The 23,277-nt window shown below is 37.3% G+C and overlaps 2 protein-coding genes across 18 annotated transcripts in view; one reads left to right on the top strand and one right to left on the bottom strand.

Moving 5' to 3' along the window:
- The window catches only part of PPHLN1 (periphilin 1), a 246,928-nt gene that overhangs the window by 156,733 nt on the left and 66,918 nt on the right, over window positions 1–23,277 (bottom strand). The window contains exon 1 of one of the 16 annotated variants that reach the window (XM_007090792.3): window positions 4,764–4,858. The exons of 13 other annotated variants lie outside the window; for them this stretch is intronic. The gene's annotated coding sequence lies outside the window, so the exon portion shown is untranslated. Of the gene's footprint in view, window positions 1–3,897; window positions 4,695–4,763; window positions 4,859–23,277 lie in introns of those variants that run through there. 2 more of the 16 variants (XM_007090785.3, XM_042992121.1) reach the window with 2 other exon arrangements.
- On the top strand, window positions 4,842–22,929 carry ZCRB1 (zinc finger CCHC-type and RNA binding motif containing 1). 2 transcript variants are annotated; one of them, XM_007090793.3, is made up of 8 exons: window positions 4,842–5,069; window positions 6,122–6,207; window positions 8,330–8,358; window positions 16,901–17,012; window positions 17,357–17,464; window positions 20,648–20,760; window positions 20,859–20,934; window positions 21,927–22,929. In XM_007090793.3, the coding sequence occupies exons 2-8, from the start codon at window positions 6,124–6,126 to the stop codon at window positions 22,056–22,058; spliced, it is 654 nt and encodes a 217-aa protein (XP_007090855.1). In that variant the 5' UTR covers window positions 4,842–5,069; window positions 6,122–6,123; the 3' UTR covers window positions 22,059–22,929. The 2 variants fall into 2 exon arrangements, with proteins under 2 accessions (XP_007090855.1, XP_007090856.1); XM_007090794.2 differs by lacking the exon at window positions 4,842–5,069 and adding an exon at window positions 10,052–10,171 and having other exon boundaries at window positions 6,146–6,207.

Raw genomic sequence — 23,277 nt, 5'->3', positions numbered from 1 at the left:
CCTCTCAAACTCAACACTACTGCAAAGGCAATGACTGTGTGCCTCTCTTACTCCTGTTGTTTAGCAGGGTAAAGGTGTTTATTAAATACTGGCTGAATAAAGACATATTATTCATGACCTCCACATGAGCCATTCTGGGGAAACTGAATACTGATTTATACCTTTTAATTACAGGTTCCCCCTGCTATCTCAAGTTCAATTTATGCCACTTTGCTTTTGCCAAGACCTACATTAGTACCTGTTTACACTAACCAAAAGAAATCAAAAGAAGATTTTTGCTTTTACAAAACATTAATTACCTCTTTCTTTAATGCCATTCAGCTTACAAAATGTTTTGGGGAGTGGGGCAAACACGTATTCAGAAAACTTCCAACGAGCACTATAAGATTATGGTTCCTGGGCACCTGGATGGCTCAGTCATTGGAATATGGGACTCTTAATCTCAGGGTTGTGAGTTTGGGCCCCATGTCGGGTATAGAGATTACTTTTAAAAAAGTAAAATCTTAAAAAAAGGTTATGATTATGGCTCCTACCACAATTCTCATGACACTAATGCCACTTCATTCTTGAGAAAAAGGTATCAATGAGAACCCTTTAGTTCTAGCACCTAAAGCAGTGCTTACCACTGGCTGCACATAAGAATTATCTAAAGAGCTTTAAAAATACCAATGCTTAGGCCCCGTCCTCTGAAATCCCTATATAAGTGGCCTGGGATGGAACACTTCCACTTTTTAAAAATCTTAAACTACTCTCATCTCAAGATGAGATACACTGACCTTAAAGCAAGGTAAACATTTTCCATACACCCTAAATTGAAACAAGAAGCTCTTAAGGACTGCCTTGAGTCTAAAAATTAGATAATACTATTTTCATTGAAAAATGTTTTAAACTCCAGAACTAAATTAAAAATGTATTTTTGAACATATTGAAGGTCTGTGGAAAAAAAAAAAAAACTAACACGAATGCCAATTAACATGGTCAAAATAGAGCAAAATATCTACTAAAATTAATCACTGTTCAGTGGTCATGGAGAGAGAAGCATAGGAAAGTTAGTTAAAGCCAAGAGTGTCACCTGGGTGGCTCAGTCGGTTAAGCGCTGGACTCTTGATCTTGGCTCAGGTCATGATCTCATGGATAGTGAGTTCGAGCCCACACTGGGGTCTGCACTGACAGCATGGATCCTGCCTGGAATTCTCTTTTCTCTCTCTGCCCCTTTCTCCCCCACCCCTCTCTCTCTCTCAAAATAAATAAATATGGAAAAAAAAAATTTTTTTAAAGCCAAGTTAAATAAAGTCTTGAGAGACTGTTCAAATGTGGATGTATGATGGTAGAATCTGAAAGAAGGTAAAGGAATTATTATGGAAGATGTGCCTGAGAAAGATGGAACTGACCAAAGCAGATTTGCATTATAAAGGAATGGGAAAAAAGCCTGCACAGGAATAACAGGCTTTCATTTTCTTCCCTTTAGTAGATATTATCTCTCCTAACCCACATAAAGCACAGAGGCTCTGAAAAGCTCAAATCACAGAGCCAAAAGCCTGGAATCAGTCAAGTATGCATAACTTTTTTTTAATTTTTTTTTATGCTTATTTATTTTTTAAGAGCGAGAGAGACAGAACATGAGAAGGGGAGGGGCAGAGAGAGAGACACAGAATCCAAAGAAGGCTCCAAGCTCTGAGCTGTCAACACACAGCCCGATGCGGGGCTCAAACTCCTGAAACGTGAGATCATGACCTGAGCCAAAGTCGGACGCCCAACCAACTGAGCCACCCAGGCGCCCCATGTATGCATAACTTTAAATCCCAAGCCCCTTCCACCATATCGCATTGCTTCACAAAGGTAACAGGCAAAGACAGAACAAATTCAAGGGCATTAAATGCTCAAACAGAGGAAAAAGCTAGAGAAGTTCACTGTAGGCTTTTAAGTCTAGAAATAAGTTGCAAGAAAAATGTCATTCCAGAAGACTGACCTGGCAGTATACAAAATAGATTAAAGAAAAAAGAGACTAAAGGTAAGGAGACCACTGATTGCTTCAGAATAACCATATAACTTAAAGTGCTGCATTACTAGTTTCACAATTGACTTTTCAGTGCTTTAAGGATACCTCTTATGTAAGCCCCACTGCAATGTATTAAATGCTTAGGAAATTCCTGATTGTTCAGTGTAAATGATCAAGTAACTGAAATTATACAAGTAGACAAAAATACCAGATGTTTGCCTATCTATGCTTACAAATCTAAATCTCACTGCACATCAGTCTTAACTGATGAGCCTCCTTCCAGTCTTTTACCCTATTTCACCTTTAAAAAGGGATATTCAGTTAACTTTGTTGATACATCATCCACACCTGAAGTTTCCCTGATCAAGAATCCAGATTGTTTCACATTAACTAACTGTAACAAATCCAAACTCCTCTGTCCTTCATATGATCCTTCTATCCTCTCACCTAAACTCCAGTTCTCCCCAAAAAGATCATTCATACCAGCTTCCTCACTATGCCACAAAGTAACACACACCAGCCTGGAGCTGTTTGACATATTTTCCAAAATACAATACCTCTTTCCATTCTCTCATTCAACTTCAAACCATCCATGAAGACTCAGCTCAAAATCTAGTATTCTCCTCAAAGCCCATTTCTATACCATACCAACACTAAAGCAGATTCCAAACTGGTGACTGGTAGGCCACATGACACATGTCTGACCCAGGTTTGTTTGTTTGTTTTTTTCTATAAAACTTTATTCCATTGACAACACTTAACTGGCAGAGATCATTTTTAAAAACCATGTTTCCAACTGTTATTGAAACAACTACATGCTCTGGCAACACTGGGATCATGTTCACACAGCCACTATCAGCTGAAGCTAAATAGCAGCCGACCCTTTTCCAAAGCTTCTTCCATTTTAAAGTCAAAGGACATGTCAACTGCTTGACTTCTGAGACTACCTGCAGCAACTGCAATCAAAGAAATACCTGGGGGCACCTGAGTGGCTCAGTCAATTAAGCATCTGACTTCGGCTCAGGTCCCCAAGTGTGGCTCTGTGCTGACAGCTCAGAGCCTGGAGTCTGTTTCAGATTCTGTGTCTCCCTCTCTCTGTGTCCCTCCCCTACTCATGCTCACTGTCTCTCTCTCTCAAAAATAAATAAACATTTAAGGAAGGAAGGAAGGAAGGAAGGAAGGAAGGAAGGAAGGAAGGAAGGAAGGAAGGAAGGAAGGAAAGACCTGCCTATTAGGCACCAGTTACAAAAATTAACAAGACAATTAACAGTCCCTCCTCCACAGCCTAGCTTAGTAGAGAAGGCAAAGAGAGAAGCAATTAAATATGATACATGTGTTCAGTAATATGATGAGGAAAGTTGAGGGCACTTAGCACATGGCAAGGGTACCTAAGTCTCTCAGTGGTGGGGGGGTGGGGGGCGCCATTTACAAAATACTCCTCAGAGAAAGTCAAAGGAAAACTGAAAACTTTAGCAGGTGTAGGAATTCTCCACAAAGAGGTAGAAGAAAGGTCAGAGAAATCAAATGCTGCAGAGAGAAAAGAACCTCCACAAAAACCCTGGGGGCAGGAAAAATATTCTGAGGAAGCGAAATTAGTTCTGTATGGCAAGAGCCATCACTTAACCTTAAATGCAGGTGTTAGAAAAAGGGCTCAACTGAAAGGGCTGAAGGCAAAAGCAAAGTGTTAGTTATGGTCAGGAGATAAAAGAATTTCCATAAAGAGGTTGACAATGTAAGAATTTGTTAGGCAGGGAATTAGAAGTTTCAGTGGGCTCAGCTGTTGTGTTGAGGGGCGAAATGTGTAAGAAAAGGAGGGAGAAGCAGTGATAGCCTAAGGGAGAGGAAGTACAAAGCAGCATGGGAATGGGGGTGTAGCACAGAAGACCAAAGGGGCTTACATCTTGGGCGGTAACCAAGAATAACGGGGATGTGAAACATGGCAGTTTTGGCTGGCCACAAGTTTGCCAAGAGAATTAGTCCCAGCGGTCCCCTGGCGGACATGGAGGCATTCGGGCCTCTCAAAATTCAGCTGCGCCCTGGATGCACTTCCTTCTTTCTAGAAGACATCGACTTCAATCTGGATTGATTGTGCAGACTCCAGGAGAGGCTCTAGATTCCAGGCTGCTGGCACGCAGACTCCCAGGTAATGGTTACAGGCCTGGTCTGTGTGTGCTGGTGGGCAGAAGTATAAGCTACCTTGCATTAGTTTCTGATTTTTCTGTAGGAATGATGGGCCCGTTTACCTCCTCTCAAGAGAAAAAGCAGTGTGAGCCCATTACAGATTTACAGGATGAAAAAAGGCGCCAAGAAGTCCAACATTTGTCCATATCAACACTCAAGATGAGTCATTCTGTGAATTCAGGTTGACCTTGTCTCCCAACCAGACTGAGATATCCGCCAGAAAAAGGCCTGTTTTACACTTTTTTTGTAGCTCTCAAAGTGCCTAAGACTGAACTGGGTACATCGAACACATTCTATAAATTTATCGACTTCCTAACTCATCTTGGGTCACTGAAGTTACATAGTTCAGTCCTCTTTCTGCATAATAAGGAGCTAAAGAGAAGCAAACCTGTGCCTCAGACTCAACAGTTTCCTTTATTCCAAACTCCACTGCGTCTCTACACCCTCAACCGCAAGGGCACGATTCAAATGCAACGGGAGTCTCCAAGTCCCGCCACAGAAAACACCCGCCCGCCTGCTCTCCTTGGGCGTAACGGCCCGCGCGCTCGGCCCCGTGCACCTTGGAAAGGTAAAAGGCGCTCACCGACTCTGGGCCACCGGGAGACCCCGTAAATGTAGTCGTCCGCTCGTCGCCGCTCGCCTAGCCAGGCACTTCCGGCGCGCTCAAGGACGTAAGCAAGAGCGCCCGCCTCTAGGCCCGCCTCCGGTGCCTGGGTCTAGCTACCGCCAGGAAGAGGCGTTGCTGTCGCTGCTTTCCTACTTTTCCGCGCTTGACCCCTCCCAGGACCCGGGATGCCCAGACCCCAGCGGGGGACGAGGAAGAGTCGGGGTTGAGCCCAGCTGAGTGGAGGGCTCGCGGTCTAGTCTTTCCGGCCCGCCCCACCTCAAGGTAAACGACTCTTCAGCTGCGGGCTTTCTCCCAGCGAGCCCCTACCCGGACCCGGCCGCCCAAACGATCTACCCCTCTCCCCCGCCATCCTTTTTATTCCGGGCCATTTATCATTGCCCGCCCTTCGCATTTCTCACCAGAATGGCTAACGTATATTTTCAAACGGGAAACTTTGAAGATGTTGAGTTCTTGAAGTTGTCTAATAAATTCCCCAAAAACATCTCAAGCAGCATCTAGCAGTTCTCCCACTAATCCGCGAATTGGCATGCCTTACAGTCAATATTTTGCTGTTTGTGATGTCCCCTACCCCCCTCTCAAGTACACATCACACAGGCTTTTTAAATCGAAATTTTGAACCTGGTTGAGTACGATATAATTTTCACAGATAATGTGTTTTGTAAAATATGCAATGAAAATTAACGACAAATTATATTTGTAAACTAAGGTACATATACAGGTCAGTATTTTTCAAGGTACTGAAACGTATTCATGTAGTAAAATGTATCAATTATTTAGCAATAATATACAAAATTATTGAATTGAAAGAACTTTACACCATCAGAATATGAGGCTAACATTTTCTCTTAACACCACTTTAGAGAAAAATATTAAAACAACCAAAAAGGTACCAAAATCCAAAGCATTAGTGAAATTGAGCGGCTAAGGTTCCTTCAGAACTACCAAGTTCTTATGTGGTGGGCAAGGTATGAAACCTTATGGAAAAGCACTTTCTTGCTCGTAGCCTGAGAAAAGGTTAAGTTCAGCCTCAGTTTTTTATTCATCTGTTAAATTCATTCTTCCTTCACACCATAATCCAGCACTGGAATGGTTAGTGTAAAGCCTTATACTTAAAAGAAAGTAACTCTTTTGAGTGGTGTCTGGGGAGAAGAAATTCCTTAATTCATCTAGCTAGAGTCATTGCTTCTAATCCTAAAAAGTGAGGAAGGTGTATTATATCTAGCATAATTACATCATTGATTGTCCATATTGGTTTTGGTTGGAATGAAGAATACCTGGTTTAGATTGCTTCTGTGGTTTGTTTTCCTTTTTAGAAATGAGTGGTGGATTGGCCCCAAGTAAAAGCACAGTGTATGTATCCAACTTGCCCTTTTCCCTGACCAACAATGACTTATACCGGGTAAGTAACTTTTAGTACAACTATCTACTGAATTCTCTATCTGAGGTACAAATGTAGCTTAAGCAAACAGTTCTCTTTGGCAAAATTCTAACTACATTACAATGCACTTAAGTCATGAATAGCAAAGACCTCTGTTGCAAACATGAGTAAGTAAAAAAATTTACATTTATATAATTTCCCAGGAAAGTTTGCAGTGAGAATAACAAGTTCGTTATAAACACAGAAGACACAGCTAGCATAATGAAGTGGGAGCAACTTATGATAGGCTGATTTTTCCTGATTGCTAATTTGAGTTTTTGAGATTGGTGGAATAGAGGTTTTGGATGAAAGGGTTGATAAAAGCAAACAGACCCCTTTACTAAACCTCAAATTCTGAAAGGGTATTTTAATTTATATGTATGGTTGAAATTTAACAGTTTAATAAATGTTATTTTCAATTCAGGGTAGGGGTGATTGAGGAAGGAAAATCCAACATCTTCTTTCTCCTCTCCACCTTACAGAGAACAAAATTTCCTGCTGTCCCTGTCCTGCAGATGAGTAGTTGAGAGGAAGTGGAAGGAATAACATGAATCCTTTCTTCCAAGTGTGCCCTCTACTCTGCTTCTTTGGGTAGATGTTAAATACAGAGATGCTGCATAGGTGATACATAGTATTTGATTAATTAGTTATTTGAGATAGCTTGCGCCTCAAAGCACGGAGGAGAAAATGAACTCCAGCTTCTTTTGCATCAAAATAGAGATGTGTCTGTATTTATTGAAAACTTAACCTATGCTGAGCGCTCTTAGTACCAAGAACACAGCAATGAACAAAAAGATGAAAATCTATCTTGGGACTCATAACATAGCAAGATAAAAAAAAAAAAAGATGTGAAATATAAAAAAGTCAAATGATATTATTACTTGGATACTAAATTAATGCTGTTAGGTGCTGAGGAGTAAAAATAAAGGAGGCCAGGGGTGACTGAGTGGCTCAATTGATTAAGCTTCCGACCTTGGCTCAGGTCATAATCTCACAGTTTGTGAGTTCAAGCCCCGCATCAGGCTCTGTGCTGACAGCTCAGAGCCTGGAGCCTGCCTTGGATTCTGTCTGTCTGTCTGTCTGTCTCTCTCTCTCTCTAAATAAACATTTGAAAAAAATAAAAGGTTATTAAATGTTAGGTCGGGAATGGAGGTAAAATTTTACAGGGACAGTCTAAAGCCCTTATTGAGAAGGTGACTTTTGAATAAAAACCTAAAGAAAGTAAAAAACAGCTGTGTGGATGTCTAGGGGAAAAGCATTTCTGGCACAGAGTAAATCAAGTGGAGAGAAGAGGAAGGGCAATCAGAGGGAGTTAGGACCGTGCAGGGGTGCCTTGTAGGGCCTACATACATCATGGTAAGGACTCTGAGTGAAATGAGAAGCCATTAGAAAGTGTTATACAGAAAACTGTATTGGTCTTCAAAATTCAGTGTTGCTAACACTGCAGTCCAGTTATACTACATTCCAGGATTACACAACTTAATGATAAAACTCAATTTATTATTGATTGTGTAGACATCAATGTATTCTGAAAGGCTTTTCTAAGACATAATAAATAGGAACTATTAGTATATAGGTAATGGCTGAAACAGAAATAGATGAGATTGCTTAGGGTGAAAATGCAGAAGTAAAAGGAAAGATAGGGCCCAGGTATAAAGAACTACCAACGAAAGGATGGGCGGAAAAACAGACTGATGGGAATGGATTTTTCATTACAGAAGCTTTTCTGTTTCATGTTTTGTTTTCTAAGCAGTCTAAGGATCTGTCTTCTGAAATAGTGATTGCTTAATGGGGTAGACTAGGAATAATGATATCCCACAGCACTGATATTTACAGCACATGGTTTCTCTAGGGCTGTGGTGGGGTTGATAGTTGCCATGGATATGCCACAGAGACACAGCAGCTGTGCAGTGTGCGCCTTCAGTGTTCCACACATAAAGAGTGGGGTTGTTTCTCTATCTCCCTGGGCCTGCTTTATAGAATAAAGGCTAAAAGTTTTCGCAAGCTTTAACAAAGAATGTGGTCAATTTATACAACCTGAAAATTTAATGTTTCTTATGATTTTAAATTAACTTGTAAATTATTTTGTGGTCTTTTGTTTCAGATATTTTCCAAATATGGCAAAGTTGTAAAGTAAGTATTCACGTCAAATTTTGAAACTTCATTTAAAAGTTTATCTGAATTTACTTTTCCATTTTTTTAAGATTTATTATTTTTCATTAAAAAAGATATTTGATACAGTAAAGAAAAATACTGCTATTAACATTTTTATGTATAATTCGGTCATTTTTCTGAACATATAAACATGTATAGATAATTTTTTAAAGACTCAATTCTATATGTGCAATTTTGTTGTCTTTTTAAATTTTTTTTTATGTTTATTTTTGACTAGGAGAGAGAGTGCAAGTGGGGGGTGGGAGGGGAGGCAGACAGGGAGACACGGAATCTGAAGCGGGCTCCAGGCTCTGAGCCGTCAGCACAGCACCTGATGCAGGGCTCGAACTCCTGAACCATGAGATCATGACCTGAGCCAAAGTCGGACACTTAACTGACTGAGCCACCCAGGTGCCCTGTTGTCTTTTTTTAAACTTGACATTATACTATAAACGTGAGGTGAAAGATACACCCTCATATTTAAGGATTTCTTGGTGTTGCTTTATATATCATAATTTATTTAAACAACATAATTTCTTACCATATTACTAAGAATTAAAACTGATTCTTTCATACAATAGAAGACATAAAGGCTCTGATTAAGTACATATTTTGGTTACTAAAAGGTATGTTATCAAGTATACCAAGTATTTCGATGCTTATGACATGCAAAGTGCTTATGAGACTGATAAATAGAAAATATATTCTCTGGCTTTCATAGAAAGATTAGAGATCCAGCTGGAAAGACTGCAAAAATGGTAGAGATGATAATATCAGTTGGGGCTGAAAGTTACAGAAGGACCATAGGAACTTCTCATATTTAATTCACTATTTTATTTTTTTAAGTTTATTTTGAGAGAGCATGAGCAGTGGGGGCAGAGAGAGAGCGGGTGCACACGCACGCACAAGTGGGGAAGGGGCAAAGAGAAAGGGGGAGAGAGAATCCTAAGCAGCCTCCAGGTTGTCAGTACAGAGCCTGACACAGGGCTGGAACTCTCAAACCGAGATCATGACCTGAATCGAAATCCAGAGTTGGATGCTTAACTGACTGAGCCACCCAGGCACCCCTAATTCACTATTTTAAATCAATCGTGCAACTATATTATGGGGCAAAGAAGTGAAAGCAAGATATTATCATTCTGACTATCTTAAAACCAGCATATATTTGGTAGAAATTTAATATTGTATTTAAAAATCCCAAGAATTTAGAGCATATTTATCTTGGCCAGTCATTTTTTTTTCTAGCTTTGGATAAATGGATGTTAAACAGTTGGAAGTTCATTTGCATCCTGAAGTTAACTTCTTTTAAACTTGCTCTTTTACTAACAAAATCATCAAAAATGCTTCTGGGTAAATTTTGGGTCTTTAGAGTTTTGAAAAATCATTATCAGTCAAAGCACTAATAATGATATTTAACAATGAGCACATAAATATGCTAGGCATCGTTCTAATCTTCTTACATATATTAACTCATTAAATTCTCACAACTACCTTTTAAGGTAAATACTATTAGTATCCTAATAATATAAATAACAAAACTGAAGCACACAGTAAACCTAAAATCATATTGCCAGTTAGTGGTGCAGACAGGATTTGAAATCTAACAGTTTTATTTCAGAGCCTACTCCTTTAACCATATTGTTACCTCTCCTTGGTTTTTCTCATCTGTCAGAATCTCTGAATGAATTTCCATACAAATATATAATTATGAACCATGAGAATTGTATGAAGTCAAAGACAGAGTTATAAGCACCTATAACAGAGAAGACCTGATCTAATCTGGATAGTCAGGGTAGGTTTACCTGGGTCCGTATCCTTTGAATTGGAACTACAGGCTGAGTAAAAGGTGGGCAAAAAGAATGGGAAGAACATTTTAGGTAGAGGGAATGGCTTGTGCAAAGGCCTTGGGGCAAGAGAAAAATGAGATCCAGAAACAAAAGGCCAGGGGCACCTGGGTGGCTCAGTCAGTTGAGCATCTGACTTCAACTCAGGTCATGATCTCTGGATTTGTAGGTTTGAGCCCCATGTCAGGCTGTCTGCTCTCCGCACAGAACCCGCTTTGGATCCTCTGTACCCCTCTTTCTCTGCCCCTCCCCCTCTGGTGTGCGCATGTGTGCGCGCATGCGCTTGCGCTCTCTCTCTCAAAAGTAAACATTTTTAAAAAAGGAAACAGAAGGCCAATAGGACTAAAGATGAGTAAACAAGGGGGAGAGAGCACAAGATGAGTCTAGAATGGAAACAGGCTCCTAATCTTTCTCTTTGGCCATGTTGAATACCAGGAATTCACTGGTAAACAATTTTAAATGAGAGAGTGACATAATTTGAATTTTTAGAAGCTTATTCTGGCTTCAGTGTAGAAATTAGAATGGAGGGAAACAAGAGCATATGCTGGGAGATCAGTCAAAAAAGCTATAATCATAGCTCAGGAGAGAGATATGGACTAAGGTGGTGTAGGTGGAAAAGTAGAGGCTGGTCAGATTTGAGAGATCATTAGGATGTAAAATGGGTAATACTTAGTGATGTATTTACTTTGTATGTAAGGGTTAGGTGAGTGAGAAGGAGGTGTTACGACAACACTGAGGTTTCCCAGAATAATACCTGCTTCATATTATGACCTTAAATGAGTACTTCTCATGCTAGAAACGTGGGAATCATCCTAGATTTGTGCTTTTGAATCTTTGGTGTAATAATTATTTTCTGTTACTGTAGAAGATACCTCTTTCAAAATAGTGTATTATAATTCGTTTATAGGTCTCTCTACCTCTAGACTCTAAGCTTTTTTCTGAAAGTAAAAACCTTCTTCTATGGCCTTTAATTATCAATGCTTATAGTGCTTAGTCTTGAGGCTAATAGAGTGACTGGCTAACCACATGAATAAACAAACAGATGCACTTTTTGAAAAACCAGTTTCCTATTTTTTTTCATGTGAATAAGAAACTATGTTTATTTTAATTATTAAATTTTTATGTTACTGAATAATGTCTATACACTGAAAATTCAACTAATTGAAAACATAAAAACTAAAACATCCTGTTACATTAATCCAGATGCATTACATCCATCTGTAGCTAGCACTGAAATATTTTCTTTAAAAAATATTTTAATTTTAATTTTTAATAGGCTTTATATTTTAGAGTAGTTTTAGGTTCACAGAAAAAAATGAGTGGAAAGTACTGAGATTTCCTATATTCTCCATACCTCCATATACAGACTCCCTCCTTCACTCTCAAAGTCTCACACTAGAGTGATGCATTTGTTACAATCAATGAACTACGTTTCCACATTTTTATCATTCAATGTATAGTTTACGTTAGTGGCCACTCTTGGTGGTGTATGTTCTGTGGGTTTGGACAAATGTATAAGTACTAGCATCTACCATTATAGTATCATCCAGAGTAGTTTCACTGTCTTAAAAGCCATGTGTGCTCTGCCTATTCATTCATCTCTTCCCTACACCTGGCAACCACTGATCTTTTTAATGTTCACAGTTTTGCTTTTTCCAGAATATCAGAGTTGGAATCATATAGTATATAGCCTTCTCATATTGCCTTCTTTCACTTAGTAACATGCATTTAACGTTTCTCCATTTGTTTCTATGGCTTGATAGCTCATTTCTTTTTGGGAACTGAATAATATTCCTATTTCATTGTCCAGATGCACTACAGTTTATCCATTCATTAACTGAGAGACATCTTGGTTGCTCTCAAGTTTTGGCAATTATGACTAAAGCTGCTATGAACATCTGTGTGCAGGTTTTTGTGTGGACCTAAGTGTTCAAATTGGGTAAATAAATACCAAGTAGCATAACTGCTGGATAATGTGATATGAGTATGTTTCACCTAATTATCTTCCAAGGTGGCTGCGCCATTTTGCCTTCCAACCAGCAAGGAATAAGAGTTCCTGTTGCTCCCCATCTTGGCAGCATGTTGTCAGTGTTCTGGATTTTGGCTATTCTAATAAAGTTTAGTGGTGTGTCATTGTTTTAATTTATAATTCCCTAATGACATATGATGCTAAACTTCTTTTCATATACTTATTTGCCATCTGTATATATTCTCTGATGAAGTTCAACCCTTTAGGCTATTTTTTAATTGGGTGGTTTTTCTTATTGTTGAATTTTTTTTTAATTTAATTTTTTATTTTTTTAAATTTACATCCAAAATAGTTAGCATATAGTGCAACAATGATTTCAGGAGTAGATTCCTTAATGCCCCTTACTCATTTAGCCCATCCCCCCTCCCACACCCCCTTCAGTAACCCTCAGTTTGTTCTCCATATTTATGAGTCTTCTGTTTTGTCCCCCTCCCTGTTTTTATATTCTTGTTTCCCTTCCCTTATGTTCATCTGTTTTGTCTCTCAAAGTCCTCATATGAGTGAAGTCATATGATTTTTGTCCCTCTCTGACTAACTTCACTTAGCATAATACCCTCCAGTTCCATCCACATAGTTGCAAATGGCAAGATTTCATTCTTTTTGATTGCCGAGTAATACTCCATTGTATATATATAGCACATCTTCTTTATCCATTCATCCATCGATGGACATTTGGGCTCTTTCCATACTTTGGCTATTGTTGATAGTGCTGCTATCAACATGGGGGTGCATGTGTCCCTTCGAAACAGCACATCTGTATCCCTTGGATAAATGCCTAGTAGTGCAATTGCTGGGTCATAGGGTAGTTCTATTTTTGGTTTTTTGAGGAACCTCCATACTGTTTTCCAGAGTGGCTACACCGGCTTGCATTCCCAACCAGTTTCCTATTTGTATCTATATTTTTGTTTTTACATACTGAGCTAGGCTTAATAGAGGTTACAGAGGCAATCTTCAAGGAGTTTATATTAAAATAGGTCTGATGAGGCATGATTTATACGTAGATTTCAGTAGAGACTAGCAGAAAGGAGGAGAAATTATTTCCAGGTAAAGAGATTGGAGAACTGACAAGTTCTGAACTCTGAAGAATGAGTAAATGTTTAATGGACAAAGATTGAGAGTTGAAAGGAGATAGAAGCCATGTGAATAAAGGCACCAATTTGGAATAGTACAGGCCATGCTCCATAAACATCAAGTAGTTTTTTGTGGCTAGACCTCATAGTTGTGAGTGAGAAGTAGTGAAAGATGAGGGAAGTGGGAGCCAAATCATAATGGATATTGATTACAGGACCAAGACATACACAAATTGAAGAAACAAAGATTTTTGAGCAAAAGAATGACATGATTTTATTTAGTCCTTCAATAAAAACTCTCAGTAGCATATGAGAGCATTAATATCAAGGGAACTAGTAAGAATACACTATTGAAACAGTGCCATTGTGGACAAAGCTGTGGGAATGAAAAAAGGGACAGATGAGAGACATCATTAACTGAGGATGACTTTGAAAACGAACACTTCTGAAACTGTACTTTAGGAAAAATGATTAACGACTTTAGTTGACCTTCACAAACATGCAGATTCCAAAAAGTTAAAGATTTTCATATTTCTTTCAAAATTAGTTAAAAAGGTTCCAGATATCCTCAGTTAACTGTGGTAACTCTAAACAAGCTTTGTCAAGTGTTTGGCTTTTCTTCTTTCCTTCTAAGCCTAATGAATAACAGATGCACTCTTCTTAGAAACTAAACCGTTTTGCCCATTTTTCCCTAAATTATTTCAACTTATGTTCCCTTTTTGAATGAAAAAAAGTACCCCTTTTTCTTAATATAGTGGCATCTTTTTCCAGTTTCATTCCAGTTGCTATATAAGTACCTAAACCCAAATTGAAATAGAATAAATTTAAATATGTGAAATGTAATATTAAATAAAATGTCTATTTATTTACTTGGGTCCTCCTGTCTGTTCTGTTAATTCAGGTTTTAGAAAATTATTAAGCTTTGTCTGGAACCCTTTTTTTTTTTTTTAACTATTTGGAAATAATCACAAATTTATTAAAAAGTTACAAAAATAGTACAAAGAACATCCAAATATCCTTTACCCAGATTCACCCATTAACATTTTGCCCCATTTACTTTATCATTGGTCCTCTCTCTCGTGTAAGTGTGTATGTATGCGTATATATGTATGTATATACATGTGTATGTATCTGTATAGATATACAGTTTGTTTTTGTGAGTTATTTGAGGGTAAGTTACAAACATCATCACCCTTTACTCCTAAATACTTTAGTATGTATTTCCTAAAAAATAGGGTTATAATATCATGTAATCACAGTATGGTTACCAAATCCATAAATGTATACTGATAAAATACTTTTATTGAATCAATTATCCATGTTCCAGTTTTGTCAGTTGACCTAATAATGTCCCACATAGAATTTTTCTCCTATAGTACAGTCAAGAATTAGGGGTTAATTTTAACTGTCCTATTTTCTAGCCCCCCTTAATTTGGAACATTTATAAAGAATATAGTTCTCTCTCATCTTGGTTTCCCTCTCATTTTGTATTTTCCTGATGCTGCCTCATGATTACATTGGAGTTCTATGTACTCTTGGCTGGTAACTGCCTAGGTGTTGTTGTATTCTGGAGTTTCAGTCGGGATCCATACAGTGTGCGTGTCCCTCATTAGTGCTAATTTTGATCACCTAGTCAAGGTGTAATTTCTCCACTGTATAATTACTTTTTTCCCCTTTGCAACTGATAAGCAGTTTGTGAAAAACATTGTTAACATAATGTAAATATCTTGTTCCACATAAAAATTTCATTTAAATTGAGTATTTGTTCATCAACAAATCATCTACTTGCCTGATCCAGTCTTTACTGTGATTGTGGTGATCTTCCAAATCTAGCACTTCTTTTGACATTCTGCTGTAAGTGAAAACCCTCCCTTCTCCCCCATTTATTTATTTAATATGGACTTATAAATTACTACTTTTTTCTGTGGCTTATTAATAAGTACTTAATATTATTTTGGTACTCAAATTGTCCTAGATTTGGCCAGTCTGAGCTCCTTTAAGCTGGTTTCTGTATTCCTGTGCCATGCCCCATCATTTCTTTTAATTTTTTTTTTTAATGTTTATTTTTGAGAGAGACAGAGCACGAGCAGGGAATGGGCAGAGAGAGGGAGACACAGAATCTGAAGCAGGCTCCAGGTTCTGAACTGTCAGCACAGAGCCAGACGCAGGGCTTGAACTCATGAACTGTGAGATCATGACCTGAGCCAAACTCAGTGCTCAACCAACTGAGCCACCCAGGTGCCCCTCTTTTTTTTTTTTTTTTTTAAGTACTTCCTTTCCGGCATAACAAGATGTTCCATGTTCATCTTGTTCCTACCCTATCCCAGCCTTGGAATCAGCTGTTTCTCCAGAGAGCCCTATTGAACATTGATTTTTAAACTATATTTAATGATACATAATGAGCAAGGGGGCACCTGGGTGGCTCAATCAGTTAAGCATCCGACTTCAGGTCAGGCGATGAACTCTCAGTTGGTGGGTTCGAGCCTCACGTCAGGTTCTGTGCTGACGGCTCAGGGCCTGGAGCCTGCTTCAGATTCTGTGTCTCCCTCTTCTCTCTGCCCCTCCCTGACTTGTGCTCTGTCTGTCTCTCTCTCTCAAAAATAAACATTAAAAAAAATCTTTTTTAAAAAACGAAGAAAAAAATGAGCAAGGGTCACAAGGACTAGGGATGTGTAAAGGGTCAGGAGAAAGAACAGTCTCTGCTCTTATCATCATCCCTATCACTTAGGTACCTTGGATGGTACAGCTAGGAACTACAGAACTGGAGATTCTTAAAGGTGATGGGGATTAAGGAGTGCACTTGCTGTGATGAGCACTGGGTGTTACATGGAAGTGTTGAATCACTACATTGTACACCTGAAATCTAATATTACACTGTATGTTAAATAACTGCAATTTAAATAAAAAACTTTTTAAAAAAGAAAATATAGTTAGATTCTAAAACCTATGAAAAATAAGTAAATCAATTTACTTTTGCATAAAAGAGAACACCTCAATTTTTGTTTTTTCCTTTGGAGGGAATTAGTGGAAAAAAGGGATTATGCTTACTCTTCAAGATTCTGTTCTCTCTATAATCTCTTTACTTCATTCTCCAATCTCTGATTAATGTTTGACTTTTCAGGTACTTCTTAGATGTGTTCACTTTTGTTAAATCATTGTCACGTTTTCTCATTTCCATTCTTCTTGATATCCCGTAACTTGAAGAAATAGTTGATTTATCAACCATATATAATTTCTCTTTGTAAATGCTTTACTAACCCTTTTTTGAATACTTCAATGTTCCAAGTGTCCATTAATATTTTTATTTATTGCTGCCTCATTTAAAAAAAAATTTTTTTTAATGCTTATTTATTTTTGAGAGAGACAGAGCACAAGCAGGACAGGGGTAGAGAGAGAGGGAGACAGAATCCAAAGCAGGCTCCAGGCTCTGAGCTATCAGCACAAAGCCCAACACGAGGCTCGAACCCATGAAACGTGAGATCATGACCTGAGCTGAAGTCAGTCGCCCAACTGACTGAGCCACCCAGGTGCTCCAGCTGCCTCATTATTTTTAACTGGCTATTTGTTTATGCTTTAAGGGTTACTATAATGAAAGATAAAGATACCAGGAAGAGCAAAGGAGTTGCATTTATTTTATTTTTGGATAAAGACTCTGCACAAAACTGTACCAGGGCAATAAACAACAAACAGGTAAGCCATTCATTCCCAGCAAGATTTTTAATCCAAAAGGCTTTGTGTTTATCCAGACCAAAAATGTGGGGTTACAGTGGATGGTCAAGTCATGGATATCAATAGATTCTGAGGGTATTTATTTAACTTCTAGAAAAGAGGTCAAACTGTATCTGGTTCCATAAATACTGGCAGAATCTAAGGAATAAGAATCTATTCTACAGGATGTTATTTGTCACACCGGAGTAGGCAATTGCTAAAGTAATCTAAAATGGAATTGAAGGTTTAAGGAAATGGAATCAAATAACTAGTTTTAGGTTTCAATGAAATACATCCTTCTGCATTTACGTTTTTCTCTGGTTTAGTTATTTGGTAGAGTGATAAAAGCAAGCATTGCTATCGACAATGGAAGAGCAGCTGAGTTCATCCGAAGACGAAACTACTTTGATAAATCTAAGTGTTATGAATGTGGGGTGAGTATACCTAAAACTTAATGTAATTTTCCATAGTTTATTTTAAGGTATTTTTCATATCAGTGTTTTATTTGTGCTCTCTAAAATTTCTGGCTTACTAAAACCAGGTTATGAAAGTTGTCTTACTTTGGGACTATCAACTCGTGTAAGAAAACTCCATTGAAATGTAGTATGTAAAGATAACCTGAGTTGGGTAATATAGAGTGGTATTTTCTCCAGTTTCTAAATCTTTAAAAACTGTTAAATTAAGAAGTGCTAGACTAGTTACTTACTTTGTCTTGAAAAATTTTTGTGACCCATAAATTTGTGTAATAATAGGATACTGTTTGTGTCTATAATAGTTTGCCAGTGTTTAAGCATCACAGTTCAGTATAAACACTATCATATGACCAACCTATCCTGAATGAGATACTGTATTTTAAAACTTGGGAGTTTTTTTTTCTACTTAGTACTGCAGATGCTTGTAACTGAACTATCATCAAGTTTTCTTGCCTAGTTCTTATAGTTTGTCATTACCCCTTTAAACTTTTGGTGAGTAGGAAAAATATAATGACAAGGCCCATAATAATGATGGTACCACAAGAATATCAGTCTAGGGCTTGTTGTCAGTTTTCCAAATGCCTATATAAAATATTTTTAAAAAAGAGTCCGGAGGTATTAATGGGGAAATGGGGAGAGGTTTACTGAGAGCCATTTTCCTGGCTACAAAATCACATGGAAGATACAAAGAAATAGGTTGGGGTCCTTTCCTTCACTGCCACACTCAACACCTTGTTCCCTAAAGATATATATAAACAGACGGATGGATGGTATATCCTGTCAATTCCTGTGATTCTAACACCTCTTAAGTTAATGTTATAAAAATTGTGTTCCAGATCCTGAGTTTTGTTAAGAAAGAAAGGAAGGGAAGGGTAGTTATGGTTAGATAGATTCGTCAGAAATCCTGGATGAATCTGTTAATCTTTTTGGTTTGTGGATGCATAAATTTGTTATATTATACTTTGTACATTTTTATACTTCTTAAATTTTCCCCTTCCCCAAATCTGTATACATTTATTTAGCCTGGTTTTCCCTTAAGTTACTTCTCTCTGAAACTGTTCTTATATATGGAGTATGTTGACATTATTCCAAAAACAGTTTGGAAAATGCTTGTCTAAGTGCATTCACTTAGCAGTTCATTAACAGTAACATCTCTTGCATTCAGCCATATCCCAAGATATATAAAGTACACAGTCTATTTAATGCTTTCTAAAATGTACTTGAAAAGCATGATTATTTTTCTCTTCTATTGTTCTAATCCTGGCTCAGTCTCTCCCCACACCCTTACTCTTACATATCACTTCTTCAGTGTATTTAGTGAGCTAATGTTCAGATTATAGTTCATTGTGTTATGTTTTACAGCTCAACCATGTTATACCTCATTATAATAGTATGGCTAGTCTAGCCACAAATGTAATTGTAATTTGTCTACTAGCCACATTAAAAAAAGAAACAGGCAAAAATTAATATCTTTTTATATCATAACCCAGTATATATCCAAAATATTATCATTTCAATATGTAATTAATATTTTCAAAAATTAAGGTATTTTATATTCTTTTTTCTTCAAAATCCAATATGTATTTTACCCTTACAGTGTATATCAATTCAGACAAGTTCTAAGTAGCCACAGAGAATCACAGTTAATGGCTAACAACAATTGGACAGTGCAGGTATAATCCAGATATGAAAGGAGCAAAGTGAAATTAATGGGAAAAAAGAAAATAAAAATAAAAATTCAAATTAAAAAAAATTTTTTTAAATAAAATGGGAAAGTGAGGAAGACTTTAAATTTTCCATTTGTTTTTAAACCAATGGGTTTCAATTCAATGTCATCTCCTCCATAAAGTCTGCCTTGGTAATTCCAAATCAGAAATCTCTTCCTCTCTTAAGTTTCCACAGCACTCCATCCACTAGAAAATAAATCACCCTGTACTGCAGCTGAGATAACTGGGTAAATAGCAGAAATAAGATTCTGATGCTTTCACAGCAGTTGATTTTTTTTTTATTATTCCAAGTACAGAGGATGTCACATTATAAGGGCAGGTAAATATATGAACTATCAGTCTATGGTCTTCAAATTATGAGTAACAGGTAATTTTGAAGAGCATTTCATTGTAGGTACACGTGGGTATGGTTGATCATAAAAAATGGCCTCGGTACTCATTCCTCCAATTAAGAGTCAGGGTCTATGTCCATGTTTCTTGAATATGGATTTATGAATTGTTTTGAACAATAAAATGTAGCTAAAAAATAAAAAATAAACCAATGGTAAGCAATGTATTGGAAGTTAATAGGAAAGTTTTGTCCTATTTTATCAAATAATAAGTTAAAATTTTTACATTAAGATAGATGGTCCATTTAAACTTTGAATTGTTTTATACCCTGAATCTTGAGACTTAAGATGTTTGAAGAGGGGCACGTGGGTGGCTCAGTTGGTTGGGCGTCCGTCCGACTTCAGCTCAGGTCACGATCTCACAGCTCATGAGTTCAAGCCCCATGTCCAGCTCTGTGCTAACAAGCTCAGAGCCTAGAGCCTGCTTCCAATTCTGTCTTTCTCTCTCTCTGCCCCTCCTCTGCTCAAACCGTCTCTTTCTGTCTCAAAAAATTAATAAATGTCAAAAATTTTTTTAAAAAATAAAATGAGGGGCACCTGGATGGCTCAGTCGGTTGAGCGTCCGACTTCAGCTCAGGTCACGATCTCACGGTCTGTGAATTTGAGCCCCGCATCGGGCTCTGGGCTGATGGCTCAGAGCCTGGAGCCTGCTTCCGATTCTGTGTCTCCCTCTCTCTCTGCCCCTCCCCCGGTTCATGCTCTGTCTCTGTCTCAAAAATAAATAAACGTTAAAAAAAAAAATTTAAAAAAAATGAAATGTTTGAAGGAAGAATACTTCTTTTGTTCTTAGTAAAACTACTAAAATATTCTTTTATTGTTAAGGTAGTTTATTGGTGGTTATAACATCATAATCTCTTTCTTTTAAATATTAAAGTAGTGGGTTGTATTATTTCTTAATATATATAGTCCTAGTGTGACATTATTCCTTTTTAAGTTCCAAAGCCTTCAGTCATAGGGTACCAGGCAAGTTTCCATTAATAACATACAAATACAGCTCTTCTCTTTTCCTTTTTAACATGAAACAAAAGGAAAGTGGACATTTAAGTTATGCCTGTCCTAAAAATATGCTTGGAGAACGTGAACCTCCAAAGAAGAAAGAGAAAAAGAAAAAAAAGAAAATTCCTGAACCAGAAGAAGAAATGTATGTATATCTACTCTTACTAAATACGTTACTGTATTTTTTCTGTCTTTTTACTATTGGTTGAGCACATTCTGATTTTTTTGTTTTTAATAATTTAGTGAAGAAGTAGAAGAAAGTGAAGATGAAGGGGAAGATCCTGCCCTTGACAGCCTTAGTCAGGCCATAGCTTTCCAGGTACTAAACCGTTCTTTTAAAAATGCTATTGCTGCCTTGGGTTCATGGTCTTATATTTCTTGCTTGCTTTATTGATCATTTCATGGCAACCTTCATCTCTCCCCTTTACCTCTTTAAGAGACAGGCTGTTTCTCTCTGGTCTTTAGGGCGGTGTGATAGAAAAATTCCCATTGGGTCTTTCTAGATTTTAAGGGCCCCACAACATTTTTAAATTATTATTATTATTTTAAATGTTTATTTATTTATTTTGAGAGAGAAAGCATGAGCAGGGGAGGAGCAGAGAGAGAGAGAGAATCCCAATCAGGTTCCACACTGTCAGCATGGAGCCTGACGCAGGGCTCAATCTCAAACCATGAGATCACGACTTGAGCCAAAATCAACAGTCAGTAGCTTAGCAGACTGAGCTACCCAGGCACCCCAGACCCTACAACATTTTCAGTATCTTATTATAATTTCATTATGGAATTGAGCAGAACTATTTGATTAAAGTGAGTTTTGCTGAATGGAGAAGATTTTATTAAATCAAAGATAGGTTTTAAATGAAGCTTCACTTAGCAAACCAGAAACACAGTTTTGACCATTAAAGGTCCTAATACAAGTATATGAAACTTGATAAGGCCATATAATCTTCTAATATCTATAAAGTTATTTTGTTTTAATGTCTGTAGTTAATAAATTACAAACACATGCATTATTTTTCCTTTTAGTTAAGTGATGTCATATTTTATATAACATTTCCACCTCAAGCAAGGGTGGAAAGTAGGCTTCATTTAATGTCCCTGTTAGAAATTGCTTAGAATAATTTTGAGTAACACAGTGAATCTGGGACATAACTTGGGCAGGTGGGATATTCTGATGAAGTAGAATGTCTGCATGAGCTGGAAGGTGGGGAGTGTTGGCATTTATGGTGTGTTTTTGCCATGTTTTGAAATAATGCACTGTAAATAAACATTCCTGGTTTGGTTTTGTTTGTTTTCTGAATCACATTCCAGCAAGCCAAGATTGAAGAAGAACAAAAAAAATGGAAACCGAGTTCAGGGGGTCCCTCAACATCAGATGACTCAAGACGCCCAAGGATAAAGAAAAGCACATATTTCAGTGATGAAGAAGAACTGAGTGATTAAAATTATATTTATTATGTAAATATCATTAAATTTTTTTAAAAAATCTTGAGTTCGGTTGGGGACTAAAGATTACTTTTAGAATTTGAACATAAAGAACACTTAGTACCAAATAATTTTTTACTATAAAATAGTTCATAGGAAACTGAAAATAATTTTAAAGTATCATGTTTCTATCTTGCCTTAGAGTAATAAAAATAAAGATTTGGTAGTAACTGTTAATCTTGAAAACAGTTCATTTGAATAAAAAAGAGATCATAATACTATCACAGTATTGCTGTTGTCCTCTCAAGAAAAAAGAGAGGAGGTATTAAAAAGATGTGTTTGAGAAGTTCATTATAAAAGTTTATTCATGTCTGATTGCTTTACATGAAGACTTGAAATAAATTTCATCTTTAAGACAAAAACTTCGTAACTACTGGAAAATGCTGATTTATGGTTATTAAATGTTAATAAAATTTTCAAGAGAATTTTGTTTTTAAATGTGGGTGTTTTGCTATCCTATTTCTTTTAGCTTTATCCCAACCTGGATACATCGTTAATTATCCATAAAGTATAAAGTAGCTTTAAAAGGCTTATAACCAAACACCAATAATTTGTCTGACACACCTTTCGACCAAATTCCATTCATTCCCCAGAAGCAACTAACTTTTTTAGCTGTTTCTTCTCATATGTACATGCATATTGCTATATAAAATACATATATTTCTGTCACTTAATTCATAAAGGAGTAAGGGAGGATTTTTCATTCTCCTATACTACACCCTGCCCTCCTCCATCTTCCCAATATGGCTATGTTAAAACTTTTGGTTAAATTCACAGTTATTGTATTTATTTTATGACCATGTAAATACTTCTGAGTCAATGAGTGTGCTGAGATTAAATTTTTGTAGAATTAATAATTGCCTCATTTTTTCATTATATATCTTTTTATTTATGACTAAATCTTCCTATATCTTCTGCAGATTATTATATGGAAATGGGATTATAGAGCCTTTAATTTACACTTTGTGTATTTCTGTATTGATGGAATGCTTTTTAAAAGAACACCCATTTAGGAGCACCTGAGTGGCTCAGTCGGTTAAGCATCCGACATCAGCTCAGGTCATGCTCTTGCAATTTGTGGGTTCGAGCCCTGCGTCGAGCTCCTTGCTGACAGCTCAGAGCCTGGAGCCTGCTTTGGAGTCTGTGTCTCCCTCTCTCTGTGCCCCTTCCCTTCTCA

The sequence above is a fragment of the Panthera tigris genome, chromosome B4, assembly GCF_018350195.1.
Source record: "Panthera tigris isolate Pti1 chromosome B4, P.tigris_Pti1_mat1.1, whole genome shotgun sequence".
Taxonomy (NCBI): Eukaryota; Metazoa; Chordata; class Mammalia; order Carnivora; family Felidae; genus Panthera; species Panthera tigris.
Note: the sequence above shows the minus strand (reverse complement) of the source record. Positions and strands in the feature narration are given on the sequence as shown.